Below are 23,837 nucleotides of genomic sequence, written 5' to 3'. Positions count from 1 at the left end.
TGTCAGTATATTTTAGTATCTATTTCTCTTTTGGGTCATTTGTATTGTCTATTATCTTCTCCAGGTTTTATTCATGTGTCAACCAGTTTTTTGTACGTGTACTTAGGAGTTTTTTTATTGAATGCTGAATATCTATGTAAAAAGCTGTCCAGGATCTAGGTGATATTATCTTCTTCCACAAAGAGTTCACCTTTTCCTCCATTAACTTGATAGAGTCATGTCTAATCAAATTTCCTTAATCCAAATAGGCACCATGTATAGTCAAGGTGCTTTGCAGTCCTGATAAGCACCTAACACTCCAGAATGATCAGTTGAGAACTCAGTGTATTTTCTACGGCCTCTTAACCATGGCAGGTTCTAAACCCTAGTCTTCATGTATCAAGACTATCAAAACTGACTCTGCTGTTCAGAGATGTTTTACTTAGGCTTTTAGTTTTCTTCCCTGGAATATCCTTGAATTTGACAAGTGTCTTGGAGGGGAAAAAGTAGCCATGAGCTTGCATCTTCCAGTCTGCCAAGGGCTACTGAAGTTAGCCATTTTTCTGGCCCTAGCAGGAGCCTTCTGTCTGTTCTAAGAGCTAGCAAACTTCTGCAGGGCAAATTGACTATAGAAGTCAGTTCACAACTCCAAGAAATCTTGGCTCTTTGAGTTCTTATTATATCATCTGCTATCTGTTGCTTCAAACAGATAATTTCTGACTTTTAATAAGTTTTTATGTGTGTTTCTGCTGTTAGGTAATCCATCCATTCTACCTAGAAGCAGACTTCCACCAAATAAGTACATAACTTTTATTTTGTTTTTTTAAGATTTTATTTATTTATTCATGAGGGACACACAGAAAGAGTGAGAGGCAGAGACATAGGCAGAGGGAGAAGCAGGCTCCATGCAGGGAGCCTGACATGGGACTCAATCCCAGGTCTCCAGGATCACGCCCTGGGCTGAAGGCGGCGCTAAACCACTGAGCCACCAGGGCTGCCCAGTACATAACTTTTAACCTCAGATTGTTTAAAATCTGTATTTTGTAATTTTCAGTAGTAAAGGAAGAGGGGGTTTTTGAAGTGATGTGGGCCTATACAACGCCTTCAGTAAAATTTCTGCCCCCAAACAGCATATGTTCAACTAACTATGTGCTGTGGCCAAAAAAACAATAAAGAAATTGTAAAAGATATATATATATATATAAGAAGGATATTAGCTGAGCCTATTGTGTGTGGTAGTCACTTCACAATATATTTAATTCAAAGCATCATTCTGTACACCTTAAATTTACACAGTATGTATTTCAATTATTTCTCAGTAAAACAGGAAAAATGCACATATAACAGAAGCATGTGAGAAAACATAGGATTGAAATGAGCATTATTATCAAGATCTTTGGCCTTCATTGTTTATTTTTGTTTTTGCAACAATAGAATTGGCCTATTTTTCATAAGGTATTCAATCTGCAGATATTATTTGATCACATTTACTACTAAAAAAATCTTTGAAATCATCTTACTTAGAAAATCATTGAATTTCAAAATGTTGATCCATTCTACACCAAAGTCTGGTATACAGAATGATCCATGCATTATTGTAAAGAATGATCTGTGCTTTATGAATACACACAGTAATCCATAAAATAATACAAAAAGTAATTCACAGATTTACACATAAATTCATAAAGGTGGGTTCTGGGTGTTTATTTGGCCAGTCTCATTTGGGCAATTATACAAATTGGACTTTACTGACATAAACAGAAAAAAGGGAACTTGGATTTTGATAATGTTGAAATATACTGTGAAAACTTCAATCACATTTCTCATCACCATACATAAAAGCTATTCATTTAAATAGCCAGTAAATGGAGTAGTCATTAAAGTTTACTACCATATTTATGCCTATATGTACTTGTGTTTAATTTTGTTCTCATTTTTATCACTTTCTCATTTCTTTTTTTTAAACTTTTTTTTAATTTTTATTTATTTATGATAGTCACACAGAGAGAGAGAGAGAAGCAGAGACATAGGCAGAGGGAGAAGCAGGCTCCATGCACCGGGAGCCCGACGTCGGATTCAATACCGGGACTCCAGGATCACGCCCTGGGCCAAAGGCAGGCGCTAAACCTCTGTGCCACCCAGGGATCCCTCACTTTCTCATTTCAATTTTTAGGCTAGATGAAAGCTAAAGGTTATGTTTCAGGAATAACTTAACCAGTAATTTTCCTTTTTATGTCATTATACCCTTAAGAAAAAAAGTAATTCAGGGATAAGTATAAATAATTAAATTCTAGTAGGATGACCCTTCAGATTAAAAATAAATATTTAGATTAAAAAGCAAGCCCTTTAATTGCTCACATTATGCCAAAAGTTCAACTAAGAGGTTTTACACTTATATCCATATAAATTTAGTTGGAAACCACATGATTAGCTGACTTTGCTTATTGAATACAATGTAAAACAATTATACTTCTGATAAGTTCACTTCTTATTTAATTCCTATTTCTATTCTTATTGTCCAAAATGACAAAATAATGCTTATTTCTTATAAATGAAAATTTAGCAGAATTGATAAGCTTACATTAAATACCTCAGAGTACATTGAACAGAAGATAACTTCGACATCAAAAATAAAACATTATTTTGTTGATAAAGGATGTTTATGTCTGCAAAGTAATTTAATTTTTTTTTTATTTATTTATGATAGTTACAGAGAGAGAGAGAGAGAGGCGGAGACACAGGCAGAGGGAGAAGCAGGCTCCATGCACCGGGAGCCCGATGTGGGATTCGATCCCGGGTCTCCAGGATCGCGCCCTGGGCCAAAGGCAGGCGCCAAACCTCTGCGCCACCCAGGGATCCCCTGCAAAGTAATTTAAAATGAAAATTTCCTATCACTCAATAACCTTGAATAGACCTGAAAAGAATAACTGAAACTCAGAAGAAATTCTTTGACCCTTTCGAAAGATGGAGAGAAGCTGCAAGAAAACCAAAAGAAACATATACATTAAATTACACATGAACTTCTATTTATTGGGCAAAATGAAGGACAAGGAGGTATATGATGTCCTTCATATCTTGAATCCTTTGAAAGGATTTAAGGCTTATTTAAGGTTCTGAAATTGTTTTAAAGGATCTTACCAAGCAGTGACTTAGGTTTGTTTAGTGAGCATGATGCCAAATTATGGATTTTTCTCCTCAATTATTACTTATAAATGAGAATAATTTTTAAAATCTAATATTAGTATATATGGAACACACACAAGGTGATAGGTAAGTAACAATCAAAAAATTTTTTTAAATTCTAGTATGGTGTTCACAATAGGAAGTCACAATTTTAGCGTATTAATATTTTAATCAAAATGCATGTTTATGTATGTACAATTTCAGAGAAACAATTAAGTTAAGTTAGATGCTCATGGGTTTTCGGGGACATAACCTGGAGAACAGTCAACAAGGCCTAGGTAGCTAAAAGAATTTCCAACACTCCGAAGATAAAGACAAACATCACAAATATATAGAATGCACGAATACATAAAAGCTTTAAGACATTAAGAAGTTGATTTAAATAAAGTTTTTTCTTACACTACTTGAGTAATTATAGTTATGGAAAGATTAATCATAAGAAAAGGTCAAATATGGAGAATATACATACTCCATAACCAGTGTAACTGAAAATGCGAGTCCAATGAATATTAATCAAAGGAGGAAATTTTAGCACAATCAGGGATATGCATAGTTTTGGAATAGAGATATACATATTTAGACAACAAAATTTATTAAAAGAAAAGCATGGCAATGAGATGTTTACCAAAATTAAGGAGAGGCTGACTTGACCAGATACAATCTTTAACTGAATACGAAGCTATTCCTGCAGTTGGAGTTTTCTTTAATTTCTCTCTCACTGTCCTCAATCAAGAGGTTGGGAAATATCGGTTTCAGAAATTTGAACTCACCAGTTCTAGGGACTCCGGTCAGACAGACGTCATACTGGTAGCTCTGGGACAGGGTCCCCGCGCCGCTGACGTCCACCAGGTGGCCCGGAAAGTGGCCCTCGGGCACCGCGCAGCCACCCCCCGACGCCGCCCCGCTCCTCCTGCACAGCCGCACCGCCACGAACGCCAGCGCCGAGCACAGGAAGAGCGACGACACGGACGCCAAGGCGATGACCAGGTAGACGGTGAGCGGGTCGGCCCGGGCCTCGGCCGCCGCCACGTCCGGCAGCGGCAGGTAGGGCTGCGAGAAGCCGTCCACCAGCAGCACGTGCAGCGTGACGCTGGCCGACAGCGGCGGCTCGCCATTGTCCTTGACCAGCACCAGCAGCCTGTGCCTGACGGCGTCGCGCTCGCTCAGCAGCCGGGCCGTGCGCACCTCGCCGTTGTGCGCCCACACGCCGAACAGCCCGGGCTCCGTGGCCTTGAGCAGCTGGAACGACAGCCAGGCGTTCTGGCCCGAGTCGCCGTCCACCGCCACCACCTTGGTCACCAGGTAGCCCGCCTCGGCCGCCCGCGGCACCAGCTCGGTGCAGGGCGCAGAGCCGTTCTGCAGCGGGTACAGCACGAAGGGCGCGTTGTCGTTGTCGTCCAGCACCAGCACGCGCACCAGCGCCTGGCTGCTCAGCGCGGGCGAGCCGCGGTCGGCCGCGCCCACGCGGACCTCGAAGGCCTGCAGCGCCTCGTAGTCCAGGGACCTGAGCGCGAACAGCTGCCCGTTGTCCGCGTTGATGGACACCAGCGAGGCGAGCGGCAGGTGCGGGTCCCGGGGCGGCAGCAGCGAGTAGGTGACCTGGGCGTTGGCGCCCGCGTCTCTGTCGGTGGCGCTCACGGTGCCGATGTGCAGGGCGGGGCTGTTGTTCTCGCGGACGCGCAGGGTGTAGGTGGTCTGGCTGAAGGCGGGGGCGTTGTCGTTGACGTCGGAGACCGTCACGGTGATGTTGTGCTGGGTTTTCAGCCTGGGGGTCCCCAGGTCACTGACGGTGATGGTGATGTTGTACTCCGCCTGGCTCTCTCTGTCGAGGGGGCTCTCTGTTACCAGGGTGTAGAAATTCTTGAAAGTCGGTTTCAGAAGGAAAGGCAGATTTTCTGGAATAGAGCAAATCATCTTTCCATTGTCTCCAGAGTCTCTATCTCGAATTCTGAAGACAGACACTACAGTCTCAGGAGCATTTTCTGGGATAGAGCTGGTGACTGAAGATATGGTAAGTTCAGGGGCGTTGTCATTCATATCCACCACATATATGACTACAGTGCCTTTTCCAGAAAGGCCTCCTCCATCAACAGCCTCAATTTCCACGTGGTAAGATTTAATTTGTTCAAAATCAAGTTTCTTTGTCAGTCGGATTTCTCCTGTGACTTCATTTATTGAGAAAGTTTGCTTAATTTCATCTGATGCTTGGAACAAGCCATAGGAAACACTCCCGAAGTTTCCAGCATCTGCATCTCTAGCCGAGACACTAAGTACTGGGGAGTCTATTGGGCTGTTTTCCAAGACCTGCACCTCATATGGGGAGTGCACAAACTCTGGAGCATTGTCATTGACGTCCATAATCAGGATTCTCACTGCAGTGGTGCCAGACCTAGGTGGAGACCCACCATCCAGTGCCATGAGGGTTAAGCTGAACTCAGGCTGCTCTTCTCGATCCAGTGCTTTGTCCTGCACCAAATCTGGGTATTTCTTGCCCTCACTATGATTTCGGGTTAGAACATGAAAATGAGAATTGGGGCTGATCGTGTATTTTTGAAGACCATTGCTGCCCACATCCAAATCCTGAGCCAATTTCAACGGAAAGAGAGTCCCTGGCGGGCTGTTTTCCGGTATTTTCAAGAGCATTTCCCTAGTCGGGAATACCGGGGAGTGGTCATTTACGTCCTGGATTGATAATTCTCCTTCAAAAAACTGAACTGGAGTTTCTAGAAATACTTGGAAATGCAGTACACACGGTTCAACGGGGCCACATAGCTCTTCCCTGTCTAGTTTCTCCCTCAAAAGCAAATCTCCAGTCTGACGGTCCAGCTGCAAGCGCTGCTTGTCATCGTCAGACACCACCCGGGCCGACCTGGCTGCCAGTTCCCCAATCCCCAGGCCCAGATCCTCTGTCAGATGGGCTACAAAGGAGCCACTCTCTGTTTCTTCCATCACAGAATAACGAATAGGCTCGCCGCGAGCCTGAGACAAGAACACCATTAAAATAAAGGCCATCACTTGCCTGTTTGGTTGAATTCTCTCTGGTGTCTCCATGTTGGAGACCTGGTGCTTTTATATCCAATCCCTCCTGGGAGCCAGAAAAAGACTGGAGGTATTAAATTCTGATTTCTTGTTTGGTAGAGTCCTCACAAAGTTGCCTTTAATCGTAAATTCGTTTAGTGTATCGCAGCCCAAACTCGCTAGTAATCCAGCACGGCTGGCAAAGCTTCATGCGTGTATTTTTTCTCTTTGCAACAAAGGAATACGCGAGCTTTTTAGGGCTCTTGATTCAGTCTTAGCCTGCAGCGCCACCCTGCGTCTCGACTTAGAAATTAAAATTCTCATGTCAAAGCATATTTTGGAAGTGTCCAAATGTAAGCTATTTTTAAAAGTGCATAGAACTTTTACAAACTTTTTAATTCCATTAAATTGCATAATCTATAAGGTTACTTCATTATATTGCATAAGATAGAGTAATTAATTATAGGCACAAAGCAAGAGGATAACCTGGTCCCCCACACTCTAATCAGCGGGACTTTACTCCATTTCCCCTTTACATAATCTAACCAGGTGAGATAAGTCCTTATAAAATTATAATTCATAATAGTTAATATTTGTTTATTCCCAAGTATGTGAGGAATTTATGATGATACAAAAGTTTTTAAAGGTGTTTGGTATCACATGGTCTCAAGGAGACTATTTTTTCAAAGGGAAGTTTCTGTGTTCCTATACTGCTACACAAATAGTAGTATTGTTGAATGAAGAAGCATTTCACTTTGTTATGAGTCCTTTTACAGTGTTACCCCACATTAAATTTAGAAGGAAATCAAACAGTATTAGAGTCAGATTCTTAGACCTGGGGAGGAGATCAAAGGAGTTTTACAGATAAGGAAACTGAAGCTCAAAGGATTATAGGACTTGATTACTTGACTATTATCAGAATAATATATAGACAAAATTAAGTGAGTAAATATAAATTTTTTAAGATAAAGGCCTTAAGCTTAAGCTTATTTAGTTAGATAGATACCTATATTTTATAATAAATTTGCTTCTTACCACTTTTTATGCTTTTTATACCAGATACCATATTCTTCAACCAGCTGACTTGGGGGGAAATAAGAAGCCCTGATTTTTTTTTATTTTTTAAATTTATTTATGATAGTCACACAGAGAGAGAGAGAGAGGCAGAGACACAGGCAGAGGGAGAAGCAGCCTCCATGCACCGGGAGCCTGACGTGGGATTCGATCCCGGGACTCCAGGATCGCGCCCTGGGCCAAAGGCAGGCGTCAAACCGCTGCGCCACCCAGGGATCCCAGAAGCCCTGATTTTAAAGCATTTTATGGCTCAGCGGTTTAGTGCTGCCTTCAGCCCAGGGCGTGATCCTGGAGACCTGGGATTGAATCCCACATCAGGCTCCCTGCATGGAGCTTGCTCCTCCCTCTGCCTGTGTCTCTGCCTCTCTCTCTCTGTCTCTCTCTCATGAATAAATAAAAAATTTTAAAAAGCATTTTAACCTGTGAACAAAGGGGTCTCAGGCCTTGTCTATTCATATATCATAAAGAGAAGAGACTTATTTATAAAATGAAACTCCAGCGCAGTGTGCAGCTATTGTGATTGTCAATATAATAATTTAACTGAGATTCAGTTAACCAGGTTTGGTTGCAATTAGTACATTGAGTGGAGTACCATTTATCTTTGCACATACAGGGTTTCCCCTCCTTAAATATCTTGCCATTTTATTTAATTACTTAATAATTTATAGTTCATGTTGAATGAATTATTTTAAAGGCAGTTAATAATCTTAGACTCTGAGGGACAGAAAGTATTAGAAAAAATATTTTTGAAAGAGCTTAGATTATAGTAGTCATTCACAAATATCAGATGAATAAATAAATTAATCCACTCTAATGATCGTGTTTCTATTTATATAAGATTATTGCCAGATCATACATTCAGCCATTAACATGTCTGAAAATAAACAGAATTCGCAGAGAACATGCTAAGTATGATTCAGTTAAATTTACTTTGATTCCGGTTCTATTAACTCCTATAAGAGACATAGCAATGGCAGTAATAATAACATTAATACACTTTAGAATTCCTTCATATTAAGGCAAATCAGAGGAGATACAATATATAGGGCCATTAAGTGAAATAAAAATAATAAAACACTGAAAAGAGCAAAAGATAAGAATATTATTTTAGATATAAGTGGAAAACAAATATCTTGGGCAAAACAAAAAGCAAACTGTTTATAATAACCAAGCTCTAATTAGATTCAAGTTAAAGTGTTCAGAACAAAACTCAAACTATATTTTGTTTACTTCTTTCTATATGTTAACATTGAAACAGTGTCGCAAATCATCTCTTTTCATTCCTTTTGTCAATCCAAAGCAAGTGAAATTTAGATAATATTAACACATAGGTGCCTCTATATGCTAGATATTCTAAGCATTTACACATATTAATTCATTTTATCCCCCAACCACCCTATGAAGTAGGCACTCTTATTAGCCACATTTTTTAAAGAAATTGAGGCACAGAGAGTTTAAATAACCTGCCCATAATCAAACACCATATGAAATGGCAGAGCTAGGATTCAAACTGTTAGAGTGTGGCTCCAGAATGTATTCTCTTACTCACATAAGTGGGATTGGAGAAGCGAACAACTTTTTAGATAATTTAGATTCATTCTTCAGCCTTGCCTTGGTTACAGAGATATCATGGGTGATATATGTGTTCAACTGTGCGAGTAATATAAGAATCTTTAAAATGGTCTGTCTTCCTAAGGTGGTTACAAAACTTAGAAATTGGAAGAGAAACTAATAGTGTTTTGTTGAGGTCAAGGTAAAAAAAAATAAGAGTGATATATATATATTTTTAAATATATATATATTTTTTATATATATAATGAATATATATATTTATATATATATATAATGAATTCTCATTATAGCCTTGATTATTGGAGAAAAAGATATCTATGTATAGATCTTTTGAAATGTTATTAGGGTGTAAAGTTAAAAGCAAGTAAGATGACCTAAGAGATTATTCCCCCAAATAAATTGCTAAACCTAGAAAAAAAATCTATTATATTTTACCTGCACAGAGGAGGAGTTAATGATATCAAAGATGATCACTGAAAAACCATTCTATTCTAGTCAGGAAGGTTACATTATCCATTCTGAAGGATTCATACTACAAAATTTACACAAATTTCATCTGACCTGAAATACGACATTTGAAGCATTTTTTCTATGTTGAATATACAAAGAGAGAAGGAATAGTTTTAATTCTTCCCTGGCAAAGTACAAGCAAGAACTTCGAATTTCTTTGAAGGAAAGATCAAAATCATTTCAAAGGAATTTGAACACAAGTAGACCAAAAGTTCAAAATGCAAAATCCATACTCTGGAGTTTTGAATACTCTCACTTGTTTAAAAAAAAAGTGAGGGATCCCTGGGTGGCGCAGCGGTTTGGCGCCTGCCTTTGGCCCAGGGCGTGATCCCGGAGACCCGGGATCGAATCCCACATCGGGCTCCCGGTGCATGGAGCCTGCTTCTCCCTCTGCCTGTGTCTCTGCCTCCCTCTCTCTCTCTCTGTAACTATCATAAATAAATAAAAATTTAAAAAAAAAAAAAAAAAGTGAGAGAATGTTTTTTAAACTTCATGATGACTTGAGGGCTATTTTGTTCTTAACTTGAAGGGGGAGAGTAGAGCAGAAATTAAACATTAATTGTTAAGAGAGATTAATTGGTGAAATAGGAATTAGATTTTAACTAGTATTTTTAGTTCCTTAAATGACACTTATATATAGTATATATACTATAAATAATATAAATATATATAATCAATAGTATTATTTCAAAATATTAAGCTAACGTTAATAATTGGTTAGTATTGATGGTTTATGAATTTTGTTAGGAAGTCTTATAAATTTTTGAGATTTTTCTACTGGATAGATAAATTAGATATATCAGGCTGGCCATTTGAGTGAAATAACTTTAAAGCAAACAATACTGCTCACTGGTAAAAACAAAATAATATCAGTTAAAATTCCAAACTAAACCTATAAGTTATTTTTTAAAATCACATTTATTGGGATGCCTGGGTGGCTCAGTTGGTTAAGTGACTAACTTGATTTTTTTTTTTTTAACTCTTGATTTTGACTCAGGTCATGATCTTAGGGTCATGAGATCGAGCCTGGCATTGGGCTCTGCATTGAGTGTGCAGTCTGCTTAAGATTCTCTTTCCCTCTCTCTCTCTCCCTCTGCCCCTCCCCACCTCACAGTCACATGTGTACTCTCTCTCTCAATAAATAAACAAAATCACATTTATTGAAACGCGACTTTAGAAAGTAGATATCTGAATAATTCAATTTTGGCTTGAGAAATTCATGATAGAATCTAAGATAATTTCTAATAATTCCTTATAGTATATACCAAATAAAAAGATAGTATTGGTATGTTTAATGTATCAGGATGTTCAAATATCTAATGTCTGACTAATAATACATCTTTAAACTCAGGAAGTATGAGTCCTCCAACTCTGTTGTTCTTTTTCAAGATTGTTTTGTCTCTTCTGGGTCCCTTGCATTTTCTTATGAATTTTAGGGTCATTTGCCAATTTCTGCAAAAACAAAACAAAACCAAAACCCCAAAACAAAACCAGCTGGGATTTTGATAGGGATTGCATTGAGTCTGTAGACCAATTTGAGAGGTATCACCATCTCAATAATATTGAATCTTTCAATCAGTGAACACTTTCCATTTACTTAGGTCTTCTTTAATTTCCCTCAATGATGTTTTGTTGTGCTCAGGGTAAAGTCTTGTACTTATTTTGTTAAATTTGTTCCTAAGCATTTTATTCTTTTTGATGCTATCATAAATGGTTTTAATTTCTTTTTTGAATTGTCCAATGCTAATGTATAGAAATACATTTGAGGGACACCTGGGTGGCTCAGCGGTTAAGTGTCTGCCTTTGGCTCAGGTCGTGATCCTGGATCAAGTCCTACATCAGGCTCCCTGCATGGAGCCTGCTTCTCCCTCTGCCTGTGTCTCTGCCTCTCTCTCTCACTCTCTCTCTCTCTCTCTCTCTCTGTCTCATGAATAAATAAATAAAATCTTTTTTAAAAAAGAAATACATTTTATTTTTAAAGATTATTTATTTATTTAGAGAGTGGGCATGGGGAGGTAGGAGGGTAGAAAAGGGGCAGAGGGACAGAGAGAGAGAGAGAAAACAGATTCCTCACTGAGCCAGGAGGCCAGTGTGGGGTTCCATCCCAGGACCCTGAGAGCATGACCTGAGCTGAAATCAGGAGTTGAACATTCAACCAACCCAGCCACTCAGGCGCCCCTCCTTAGGATGTTCTTTATACAAGATCATGTCATCCACAAAAATACTTTTAATTCTTTTTTTAATACTTTTAATCCTTAATTTACAATCTGATTTATTTTCTTTTTCTTGCCTAATTGCCCTGGCTAGATTTCCAGTACAATATTAAATAAAGTAGTGGGAGGAAACATCATTGTCTGTTCCTCATCTTTGGGAGAAAGTCTTTTACCATTAAATATGAAGTTAGCTGTGGGTTTGGGTTCTTATTATTGCCCTTTATCAAGTTGAGGACATTTCCTATTCTTCCTAGTTTATTGAGTGTTTTTATCATGAAAGGTGTTGAATTATGTTAAGTGCTTTTTCTGTGTAAATTGAGATGATTGTATCATTTTTCCTTTTTTGTTAATAAGGTGTATCATACTAATTGATTTTCATATTTTATTTTATTTTTTAAAAAACAACACTTTAGTTTTTAAAGATTTTATTTACTTATTCATGAGAGACACAGAGAGAGAGGCAGAGATGTAGGCAGAGAGAGAGGCAGGGTCCCTGAGGGGAGCTGGATGAGGGACTCAATCCCAGGACCCTGAGATCATGCCCTGAGCTGAAGGCAGATGCTCAACCACTGAGCCACCCAGGCACCCCTGGTTTTCATATTTTAAACCAACTTTGAATTTCTGGGATAAATTCTACTTGATCATGCTGTATAATTCCTTCTATATGTTGCTGGAGTCAGTTTGCTATTTTGTTTATAATTTTTGCATCTATATTCATAAGGAATATGGTATATAGTTTACTTGTATTATCTTTGTTTTTAGCATCAGGATAATACAGAGCCCATAGAATGAATTGGGAAATGACCCCTGCTCCTCTTTTTATAATTGGATTTGTGAAGGACTGGTGTTAGTTTTTTAAGCATTCAGTAGAATTCTCATCCAGGAACTTTCTTTATGGGAAGTTTTTTTTTTTTTATGGGAAGTTTTTGATTACTGATTAAATCTGCTTGAATAGGATAAGACATCTAAGATGAAAAAAATCCATTTCCCCAGAGATAAAAAATTTAGGCACAAAGAAACCCCACTTCAAAATGACAATATTTAGACAACATAGTTTTAATTTTTTATAAACTGCCAATTGTTTTAGAAGTTGAATTTCTCATCAAAGCTCTTCCTCATAGACAATCTATATTAGCTGGAGACAACTGACTTCAGAAATCTGAACCCATTTGTCTCTGACATTCCAGTCAGAAACCTCTCACATTAATAGTTCTGCAACTAAGTCCCAATGATGTTGACATCTCCCAAAGGCTCAAAAAAAATGGTATTATGAGCAGTAGTCCACTGAAGGTTCCCTGTTCATCCTCCACAACTGAACATCATTGAATAGGAGCAGAGAATTGAAGAAGAAGATGGCTGAGTCAATTCAGTGATCATGAGGACAGAGAATCTATCAGATGAGTACACGTCTGAGGAGGTTCAGTGAATGACAGTGAATGAGGAGGTTCAGGCTGGGAAAGGTCCTAGACCATGTCAAATAGAGGTGGCTTCTAGTCCTTAATAACAATAGCTTGTGCCTGGCTGTGACTATCAGTCTAGAGCCTAGATATGCTTCACTGCTCCATACTTACAGGTTGTGAGCCCACATGCTAAACATCAAGTACTATGAAGCTTTGCATCATTATTATAAAGATCCTGAGTTCTAACTCACATTGCCATCCAGATTACCACCGTGTTCTATGTGGCACCAGCTCAGTGCATAAATATTTGCAGCAAGTTTCCTTGGTCATCTAGCACTACCATGTGCAACACTGTAGAGCATGCAACTCTTGATTTTGGGTAGTGAGTTAGAGCTCCATGCTAGGTATAGAAATTACTTTAAAAACATAAAGAATTGGGGATTCCTGGGTGGCTCAGTGGTTTAGCGCCTGCCTTTGGCTCAGGGAGTGATCTTGGAGTCCCGGGATCAAGTCCCACATTGGGCTCCCTGCATGGAGCCTACTTCTCCCTCTGCCTGTGTCTCTGCCTCTCTCTCTCGGTGTCTCTCATGAATAAATAAATAAAATATTTTAAAATAAAAAATAAAAAATAAAGAAGTTTACGGATAAAAGAATGACAACTATACTGATTTCATACTTTTTCACAACAGTGTTGGATACCAAAAGAACAGAAGGAAAATGAGTTTAAACTTAATAATCTATGTTCAACCAAACTATTGGCTAAGAATATTCATATTAGACATAAAAATAACTCTGAATTACAACTAACAGATTTCTAGCTTTAAAATATATAGCAATCTACTCTGAAAAGCAAGAATAAATAAAGAACAAAAGTAGTGGGATATGGCAGAAAACTTTGACTTTTTTTTAAAGTCTTCATTTACAAGGAAGTCATATTTAAGGATTAAGGAAGATTTATAAAAATTATGCTAGCTTGGGTGCCTGGGTGCCTCAGAGGTTGAGCATGTGCCTTTGGCCTGGGATTGAACCCCGCATCAGGCTCCTTGCAGGGAGCCTGCTTCTCCCTCTGCCTATGTCTCTGCCTCTGTGTGTCTCTCATGAATAAGTAAAGCACAATTTTTAAAAAATTATTTCTAAAATTACACTAGCTTATATGCTTCGGTAGTTTTAATAACTGATGTTTGAATATAGTTTAGATTTAAATGAACTTAGAAGTTTGAAATTTTCATTTCTTTTCTTGAAGTGTTAAAAAATAGATTGTAAATGTCAAGGAAATATTTCAATTATTAATGAATGTATGTGTTTTCAAAGAGGAAAAATGAGAGTGCACACTATCCAGAATTACATTTTGAAACTAAATTCATGCTTGGCTATTTTAAAGTTTATTCAAAGATTTTCAGATCTTGCAAATTTCACTTAATTTTGATACCATGAAGGCTAACCAAAGTTCAATAGAATAACCAATTAGAGGCCAGAGAATTCAAATACTGACTTCAGGAAGCTAATTTGATGAAGAGAAGGTCTGAGAAGTTGACACTGCTTTTATAAATCATTTGTATTTCACTTTTTCTTTATCCCTGAAATCAAAGATGTGAACAAGCACAACTGGAACCCAAAGAGAGATTAATACATTATTTTACAATTCTCTTAGTTTCCAGAAATCTCAACAAATGAAGGAAGACCAGTAAATAATATGTTGGCTCTATGGAGATCAGAATTCTTTAGCCCCAGCCCTTTCTGAATGTAGCTAGTTCTTCTGAATTTCACAGTACAGATAAGTTCCAAGTAAACAAGTTCTTGAAAAATTCATTGACTTCTCAAATATTTTTTAAAAATTACTCATTCAACAAATGTTATTGAAGCATCTACTATGCGTGAGGCATTGTGTTATAATGCTGGAGATGCAATTCTGAATAAAAGAGAAACAGACTCTACTGATATAATTTCCATAGAGTCTAGTCAGGTTATTTAGTGTATTTGGGGGGAGGGGCCATTTTAATTTCCTTTACTTTTTGAGAATTAGAATATTAGAGATCAATTTGGAAATAATTCACAGTAATGAACTTATTAGTCCTCATAGAAGACTACTAAAAATTATCATTAACATTGGAAGTCATCCCTTTCACCTTGTACCAGACTTTCAGTATAGGAATTCCAGAAAGTAGCCACAATAGATAGGACTATACCTATGGTACCCTCTTTGTCCTCTACTTAATATCCAGATAAGGTAGTTTTTGAACATTATCTTCAGATGAAAGAGTAAAAGGTTTCCAACAGCCCAGAAATAAAAGCAACTTTGAAACAAGATTAAGGTGTAATTGTTTCTGATCTTCGAATTTAGTACAGAGGATCTTTTCTGGCTTTACTAAATTCTGTTCACTTTCTCAACAATATGTAAATCCAATGGATCTACCAACTAAGTTATTACTAGTATCTATTCTTTTGTCTTCCAGGTCTAAATGAATCATCAGATTACAACCTCTCCAACTTTAGTCCCAGATCATATACCATATTGGCTAAAAACAAAAACAAACACACAAAGAACCTGTCTTCTATACCTTACACAATGGCATATTTCCCTAGCTCTGACACTACCAGTACTAAGCCAGCCAAATAAAGAGAAGTCTTGATATAGTTCTTTGCCTTTTTCTTCTCTTAATGAAAATTCAGCTAAATATGAAAAGAAGAAAAAAGATCTGACTAAAAGAGCCAGATTCAAACATCTCTATAAAGTGCTTCATCAGTGAAAGGAAATATTCTCTTTCCTCTGATTATTAAGGACTCGTGCATTTGATTCTCAGTTGTACAAAATGACAGCATTTATAACTACACTTTAATGTATGATTAAAGGAAAGTTCAATCTTAAATTCTTTTTCTCTTTTGGGAATTTTCAAAATCATTGAGAAACTTCACTTTACTCTCTTCTAGTCACCAATTTTCAGTTCTTGGAAAGTTCTATCTCTCTGGAAGAGAAAATGCCTCTGAGGAGAAAATTGATTTTTTTTCCTAATCAACGTCTCTAATTGGGGACTAAATAATTTGTCACTTATTTTTTTAAGATTTTATTTATTCATGAGAGACACACAGAGAGAGAGGCAGAGACACAGGCAGAGAGAGAAGCAGGCTCCATGCAGGGAGCCCGATGTGGGACTCGATCCCGGGACTCCAGGATCATGCCATGGGCCGAAGGCAGGCGCTGAACCGCTGAGCCACCTATGAATCCCTAATTTGTCACTTAAATATAAGTTTTTCTTTTTCATCCAAAATAGCTATAAACTGTGATGTTTTGGTTGCTTCTAGATTTTATTCATAGGTGTAGCTAATTTAGATTTTCACAATGATATTCCTCTCTCTTCTTTAGAACTACCTCTTCTTATACATCTTTTACTTACATTATAGGGGCTGAATGCTGATGTGGATGGACAAAGTTTATCCCAGAAGGACCATATATAATCCTGAGTAATGTCAGGTTGAAATCAGGAAGAGGGAATCAAGATGGTAAACAAACAAACAAAAAATACATATGTATTTCCCTCATATATCACCATCTAAATGCCAAGTAGGTATTAAAATTATTTTTCTTTAAAGATTTATTTATTTATTTTGAGAGAGGGAATGATAGTGGGGGAGAGGCAGAGAGAGAGGAAGAGAGAACTCCAAGAAGACTCTGAGCATGGAGGTGGGGCTCGATTTCATGACCCTGAGATCAAGACCTGACCTAAAACCAGCAGTCAGTGGCTTAACTGACTGGGCCACTTGGGCACTCCTAGATATTAATTTTAAAAGCAGGATTGGGTGGGATACCACATTTACCGTAAAGCATTTAGAAATCATATATGCATGTGCTTTCTTGAAATTAAAAAAAAAAATGACTCTTAGGTTGGGATGCCTGGGTGGCTCAGTCGGTTGAGCACAGGACTCTTGGTTTCCGATGAGGTTATGATCTCAGGGTCCGGAGATGGAGCTGGGCCGGGCCTCCAGCTCCCTGCTAAGCACAGAGTCTGCATGAGATTCTCTCTCTCTCTCCTTCTCCCTTTGGCCTTCTCCCCACACTCTCTGTCAAATAAATGAATAAATTTTAAAAAATGACTCTTGGATTGATAACATTTAGATCTCAGAATTTACAAACTAAATTGTCATTGTATCCGATGCCTCACTAACATTTTCGTGCAAAATGAAAAGGCACAATCTATTGTTCAAAATGCTCTAGGCTTAATTATTTTTCTTCAGTCATCATAAGAATACACTAAGCAAATCAAAGAGTAATATGCCTCATAGCCTATATTTTGTGTGCATTTTTGTCAATGTAAATCAATATAGTATTAAATATTAATTGCAAATGTCAAAACAGAAAGTAAACTAAATGTATTACTTTCATTTGACTACTATGTCCCTAAAAACATGTTGTACCTTAAAGAAGGTACATCTTAAAGAAGACACATTTTTGTATATCCACAAACTTCATTAACTACAAAGCTACTTTAAGTATATTGTAAAGAACAAGATGTGACTGTATTCAACAGGGTAAATTATAAGATTACTGGTTTGGAACTTCATCTACATTTCTTTGGATGTAGAATTTAAGATGAGTTCCTTAAAGTAAACCTGTTTGAAATCATTAAAACAAAATGAATGTATTTTTCCTCACTTATTAGAAAAAGAGAAGGAGACATTAAGACTGCCTTATAGGACAGAAAGCAGATGAAAAAAGAATATGCAAGGATTACAAACAACACAAAGTAAAATCAACATATAAGCAAAATGTTATATCAACGAAAGATTCTTGATTTCAAAAGCAAACAACCACAGCCAAACAACTATTTTTTTTTACTGTTGTGTAAATGAAACCTAAACTATCCATAAAAGTAGAGCTTTGCTTTAGTCTCACTCAGTATCCTGAAACAGACCACTGGGAATAATGGGCTTGAGGAACTTGAACTCGCTGGTCCCAGTCCCTCCCGCCAGACACACCTCGTACTGGTAGCTCTGGGACAGGGTCCCCGCGCCGCTGACGTCCACCAGGTGGCCCGGAAAGTGGCCCTCGGGCACCGCGCAGCCACCCCCCGACGCCGCCCCGCTCCTCCTGCACAGCCGCACCGCCACGAACGCCAGCGCCGAGCACAGGAAGAGCGACGACACGGACGCCAAGGCGATGACCAGGTAGACGGTGAGCGGGTCGGCCCGGGCCTCGGCCGCCGCCACGTCCGGCAGCGGCAGGTAGGGCTGCGAGAAGCCGTCCACCAGCAGCACGTGCAGCGTGACGCTGGCCGACAGCGGCGGCTCGCCATTGTCCTTGACCAGCACCAGCAGCCTGTGCCTGACGGCGTCGCGCTCGCTCAGCAGCCGGGCGGTGCGCACCTCGCCGTTGTGCGCCCACACGCCGAACAGCCCGGGCTCCGTGGCCTTGAGCAGCTGGAACGACAGCCAGGCGTTCTGGCCCGAGTCGCCGTCCACCGCCACCACCTTGGTCACCAGGTAGCCCGCCTCGGCCGCCCGCGGCACCAGCTCGGTGCAGGGCGCAGAGCCGTTCTGCAGCGGGTACAGCACGAAGGGCGCGTTGTCGTTGTCGTCCAGCACCAGCACGCGCACCAGCGCCTGGCTGCTCAGCGCGGGCGAGCCGCGGTCGGCCGCGCCCACGCGGACCTCGAAGGCCTGCAGCGCCTCGTAGTCCAGGGACCTGAGCGCGAACAGCTGCCCGTTGTCCGCGTTGATGGACACCAGCGAGGCGAGCGGCAGGTGCGGGTCCCGGGGCGGCAGCAGCGAGTAGGTGACCTGGGCGTTGGCGCCCGCGTCTCTGTCGGTGGCGCTCACGGTGCCGATGTGCAGGGCGGGGCTGTTGTTCTCGCGGACGCGCAGGGTGTAGGTGGTCTGGCTGAAGGCGGGGGCGTTGTCGTTGACGTCGGAGACCGTCACGGTGATGTTGTGCTGGGTTTTCAGCCTGGGGGTCCCCAGGTCACTGACGGTGATGGTGATGTTGTACTCCGCCTGGCTCTCTCTGTCCAGCGCCCCATTTGTTACCAAGGTATAGAAATTCTCTTCTGATGGTTTGAGGTTGAAAGGGAGATTGCTCTCGATGGAACACATAATTCTGCCATTGTCTCCGGAGTCTGGATCAGAAACACTGAAAACAGCCACCACAGTCTCTGGTGAGTTCTCAGGGATAGGGCTGGCTATTGAGGACAAGGTCAGTTCTGGAGGGTTGTCGTTCACATCAACCACCTGAACTATTACTGTTGTTTTTCCTGAAAGGCCTCCGCCATCCTTGGCTTCTATGTCCACTTCATAGGTATTCATAACCTCATAATTCAAATATTTGACTAGCTGGATATCACCAGTAATTGGATTGAGCTGAAAAGTTTTGCGAATTTCTTCAGAAGCATGAAAAAATGCATATGAAACCGTCCCCAAATTTCCTGTATCTAAATCAGAAGCTGAGACGGTGACAAGAACAGAGTTAATGGGGCTGTTCTCTAGAACTTGAACCTCATAGAGTGACTGTGTAAATTCTGGGGCGTTGTCGTTTATGTCTAAGACCACAATGTGAACCTGGGCGATCCCCGACCGGGGTGGAGAGCCACCATCCAACGCGGTGAGAGTCAAAATGAGTTCTGGCTGCTCCTCACGGTCCAGTGCTTTGTCCAGCACTAGTAGTGGATACTTTCTTCCATCCCTACGACTGCGTGTGAGAACGTGGAAATGGGAATTAGGAGTGACCGTGTAGTTTTGGAGACTGTTTCTTCCCACATCCAAGTCCTCAGCATTTCCCAAAGGAATTATGGTCCCTGGTGGCGTGTTTTCTAAGAGTTTCAGCTGCATTTCATGTTCAAAGAATACCGGGGAATGGTCATTTACGTCTATGACCTGAAGCTCATATGTAATAAACTGCAAAGGGTTTTGCAGTAATATCTGAAAATGCAGTACACAGGGCTCCGTGGGGCCGCAGAGCTCTTCCCGGTCCAATTTCTCATGCAGGAGCAGATCGCCGTTCTGATGGTTGAGCTGAATATGCTGTCTGTTCCCTTTAGACACAACCTGGGCTCCCCTCACAGCCAGTTCCCCCACCCCTAGCCCTAGATCCTTTGCTAGGTTGGCTATTAAAAAGCCCCTCTCCGTTTCCTCAACCACAGAGTAGCGTCTTGACTCAGACTCGGCCAGAGACACACCCAGAAAAACAAAGAGAAATAGAACTTGCCTTTGTCTAAGAAAGCTGTCGCCTCTGGCCTCCATTGCGCTTTCGGCCATGTTCTTCCCGGATATATTGTCAAGCTAAGCCTCCGGCAGTGCCAACAAACGCAGTCTTGTGCCTTTCAACCCTGGAAGAACGTCTAGCGAATAATCCTTTCCAGATTTGCTCATATTTGCTTGCTTAAAAGTCGGCCCAGGCTCACAATGCCTAGTTTCCCGAACCGGATCGGTGCCTTAGAGCCTGCGCACAATGCCGGTGGTTAATTCGCCTTCTTAGTCAACAGCGCCACCAAGCGTTCGCTGGTAACTTAAAAACTTAGAGAAGGAGTTTTGGAGCAGAGCATGTGTTTTGATTTTTTTTTGTTTCAAGATTTTATTTATTCGTGAGGGGTCCCGGGATCGGGTCCCACATCGGGCTCCTTGCGTGGAGCCTGCTTTTCCTTCTGCCTATGTCTCTGCCTCTCTCTCTCTCTCTGTGTGTCTTTCATGAATAAATAAATAAATAATTTTTAAAAGATTGTATATATTTCTATATTTGATTTTTTAATCACTCACTCCCCTTATCAAACCCATTTAACGCTACTGAAGGAGGTTCTTGTGTTATATGAGTTAACCAAACACAACCTGGGAAAATGAAATGTGCCCTTAAAAAGACAACCACTGTCTCTGGTAGAGTCCTCATTTACATGTTTTTGCTAGATTTATAGATTTCGCTGCTAGGGCAACTCTTCCTGCCCTTCTGTAATTATCACACATAAACTTTAAAAGATTTTGCTCTAAATTATGTGCTTCATAGATTACTTGTGTTTTTCTCTTATTTTCTAGATTTTGTAAAATGTGCATGAGTTGCATTTATAATCGGGGAAATTTCTATGAAAAGGTGATGAAAAATTACAATAGATCATATAATAGATCATTACAATAGATATATTCAGAGGCCACAAATGCCTAATTCTGGTCAAATCTTCACAATCATTCAAGGAACATCGATATTTCTCCTCTTCTTATTTAACAGTAATTTTACAATTACTGGTTTCATCTATATTAACTGTTTCATCTGTATAATTGTATTTTATCTGTGGAAACACATATTTGTTAAGTTTGTAGAAGTCAGGCATATAGTGGTAACAAGACAGATCATGTATATATATCTTTTTTAAAAGATTTTATTTATTCATAAGAGACATAGAGAGAGGCAGGGACATAGGCAGAGGGAGAAGCAGGCTCCACGCAAAGAGCCCTATATGGGACTGGATCCCAGGACTCCAGGATCACGCCCTGAGCCAAAGGTGGATGCTTAACCACTGAGCCACCCAGACACCCTAAGTCTATATATCTTAGTTTTCCATCTAATGGGGTGGACAGACTTTATATGTCCAAACAACTGTGAAAACTGAGGAGGGCACTTGATGGGATGAGCACTGAGTATTACACTATATTGTTGGCAAATTGAAAATCAATTTTTAAAAAAGTGCTATGTAGGGGATCCCTGGGTGGCTCAGCGGTTTAGCGCCTGCCTTTGGCCGGGGGCGGGGTCCTGGAGTCCTGGGATCGGTCCAGCGTCGGGCTCCCGGCATGGAGCCTGCCTCTCCCTCTGCCTGTGTCTCTGCCTCTCTCTGTGTGTGTTTCTCTCATAAATAAATAAATACATAAATAAATAAATAAATACATAAATAAATAAATAAATAAATAAATAAATAAATAAATAAATCTTTTTTAAAAAGTGCTATGGAGTAACTGTACTGAATAAACTGAAAGTATATAATAGGAGGACCTAACTCAATGGGTGAGGAGTGAAAAAGTTTCATCAAGATTGTGCCATTTAATTTGGAAGATGAAGGATAAGATGTTTGTTTTAAAGGCTAAATCTTACAGGCTAAGACTGTAAAAATGGGAAGAATACATATATGAAAAACTGATATATAAAAGCCCTGAAACAGTATAGGTATTCTAGATAATAAAAGGACAGTGTATCCAAAACTTAATGTCTCAAGAGTAAGTAGGAAGAAAAGGATGGAGAGAGAAACTGTTAGCAAATAACAGGTGCTTGGATTTTATTCTAAGAATGAAAGAAAGATATTGCAAAGTTTTAGGCAGAGAAATGAAAAACTCAAATACCAAGTGTTCAATCTAGCATCTTCAAATTATCAGGAATATACATGAAGAATAATTAGGATAATTATTAATAATTAATAATCCTATAATTAATAATCCTAATAAAAGAATAATTAGGATTACTCTTAATATTAGTAATATCAAAATAAGAGCAATCATACTTCTATATCTTTATATTTTCTTATTTGATAATAATTTCAAGTTATAGAAATAGCTGCTATAAGCATTTTTGGGGAACAGAAATCATGTGACTTATCCAAGATCCAACTATTAGCAGTGCTCTATACTGCTAATCTCAAAAGGACACCTTTAAAATTCCATCAAAATCCTAGAGAAGAACACAGGCAACACCCTTTTTGAACTTGGCCACAGTAACTTCTTGCAAGTTCTTCATCCATGAAGGCAAGAGAAACAAAAGCAAAAATGAACTATTGGGACTTCATCAAGATAAGAAGCTTTTGCAAAGCAAATGATACCATCAACAAAACTCAAAGACAACCTACAGAATGGAAGAAGATATTCGCAAATGACTATCAGATAAAGGGCTAGTTTCCAAGATCTATAAAGAACTTATTAAACTCAACAGCAAAGAAACAAACAATCCAATCATGAAATGGGCGAAAGACATGAACAGAACTCTCACAGAGGAAGACACAGACATGGCCAACAAGCACATGAGAAAATGCTCCGCATCACTGGCCATCAAGGAAATACAAATCAAAACCACAATGAGATACCACCTCACACCAATGAGAATGGGGAAAATTAACAAAGCAGGAAACCACAAATGTTGGAGAGGATGTAGAGAAAGGGGAACCCCCCTGCATTGTTGGTGGGAATGTGAAATGGTGCAGCCACTCTGGAAAACTGTGTGGAGGTTCCTCAAAGAGTTAAAAATAGACCTGCCTTACGACCCAGCAATTGCACTGCTGGGGATTTACCCCAAAGATACAGATGCAATGAAACGCCGGGACACCTGAACCCCGATGTTTATAGCAGCAATGTCCACAATAGCCAAACTGTGGAAGGAGCCTTGGTGTCCATCGAAAGATGAATGGATAAAGAAGATATGGTCTATGTATATAATGGAATATTACTCAGCCATTAAAAACGACAAATACCCACCATTTGCTTCAACGTGGATGGAACTGGAGGGTATTATGCTGAGTGAAATAAATCAATCGGAGAAGGACAAACATTATATGGTCTCATTCATTTGGAGAATATAAAAAATAGTGAAAGGGAATAAAGGGGAAAGGAGAAAAAATGAGTGGGAAATATAAGAAAGGGAGACAGAACATGAGAGACTCCTAACTCTGGGAAACGAACTAGGGGTGGTAGAAAGGAAGGTGGGTGGGGGGTGGGGGTGACTGGTGACGGGCACTGAGGGGGCACTTGATGGGATGAGCACTGGGTGTTATTCTATATGTTGGCAAATTGAACACCAATAAAAAATAAAAATAAATAAATTTTTAAAAACTTAAAGAAAAAATAAATTTAAAAAATTCATATTATAATTTTAATAGATAACTCATCAAATAAACATTAATTATGTATGAATTTAAACATAAACTGAAGAATATTAAGA

The 23,837-nt window shown here is 39.6% G+C and overlaps 2 protein-coding genes across 2 annotated transcripts; both read right to left on the bottom strand.

The window, feature by feature from the left end:
* Window positions 1–787: 787 nt before the first annotated feature.
* Window positions 788–7,398, bottom strand: PCDHB4 (protocadherin beta 4). The gene has a single exon (XM_072826203.1). It carries the CDS (start codon window positions 6,211–6,213, stop codon window positions 3,826–3,828), a length of 2,388 nt encoding a protein of 795 aa, XP_072682304.1. The 5' UTR covers window positions 6,214–7,398; the 3' UTR covers window positions 788–3,825.
* A 667-nt stretch (window positions 7,399–8,065) lies between these two features.
* On the bottom strand, window positions 8,066–20,477 carry LOC140633531 (protocadherin beta-3-like). Its single transcript, XM_072826206.1, has one exon. The coding sequence runs from the start codon at window positions 20,189–20,191 to the stop codon at window positions 17,834–17,836; it is 2,358 nt and encodes a 785-aa protein (XP_072682307.1). The 5' UTR covers window positions 20,192–20,477; the 3' UTR covers window positions 8,066–17,833.
* Between the last annotated feature and the right edge of the window lie 3,360 nt (window positions 20,478–23,837).

Source organism: Canis lupus, chromosome 5 (genome assembly GCF_048164855.1).
Source record: "Canis lupus baileyi chromosome 5, mCanLup2.hap1, whole genome shotgun sequence".
Classification (NCBI taxonomy): domain Eukaryota; kingdom Metazoa; phylum Chordata; class Mammalia; order Carnivora; family Canidae; genus Canis; species Canis lupus.
Note: the sequence above shows the minus strand (reverse complement) of the source record. Positions and strands in the feature narration are given on the sequence as shown.

Bases quoted from the DNA above. Each gene is read 5' to 3' on its own strand.
- PCDHB4 (XM_072826203.1), bottom strand. From the start codon at position 6,213: ATGGAGACACCAGAGAGAATTCAACCAAACAGGCAAGTGATGGCCTTT.
- LOC140633531 (XM_072826206.1), bottom strand. From the start codon at position 20,191: ATGGCCGAAAGCGCAATGGAGGCCAGAGGCGACAGCTTTCTTAGACAA.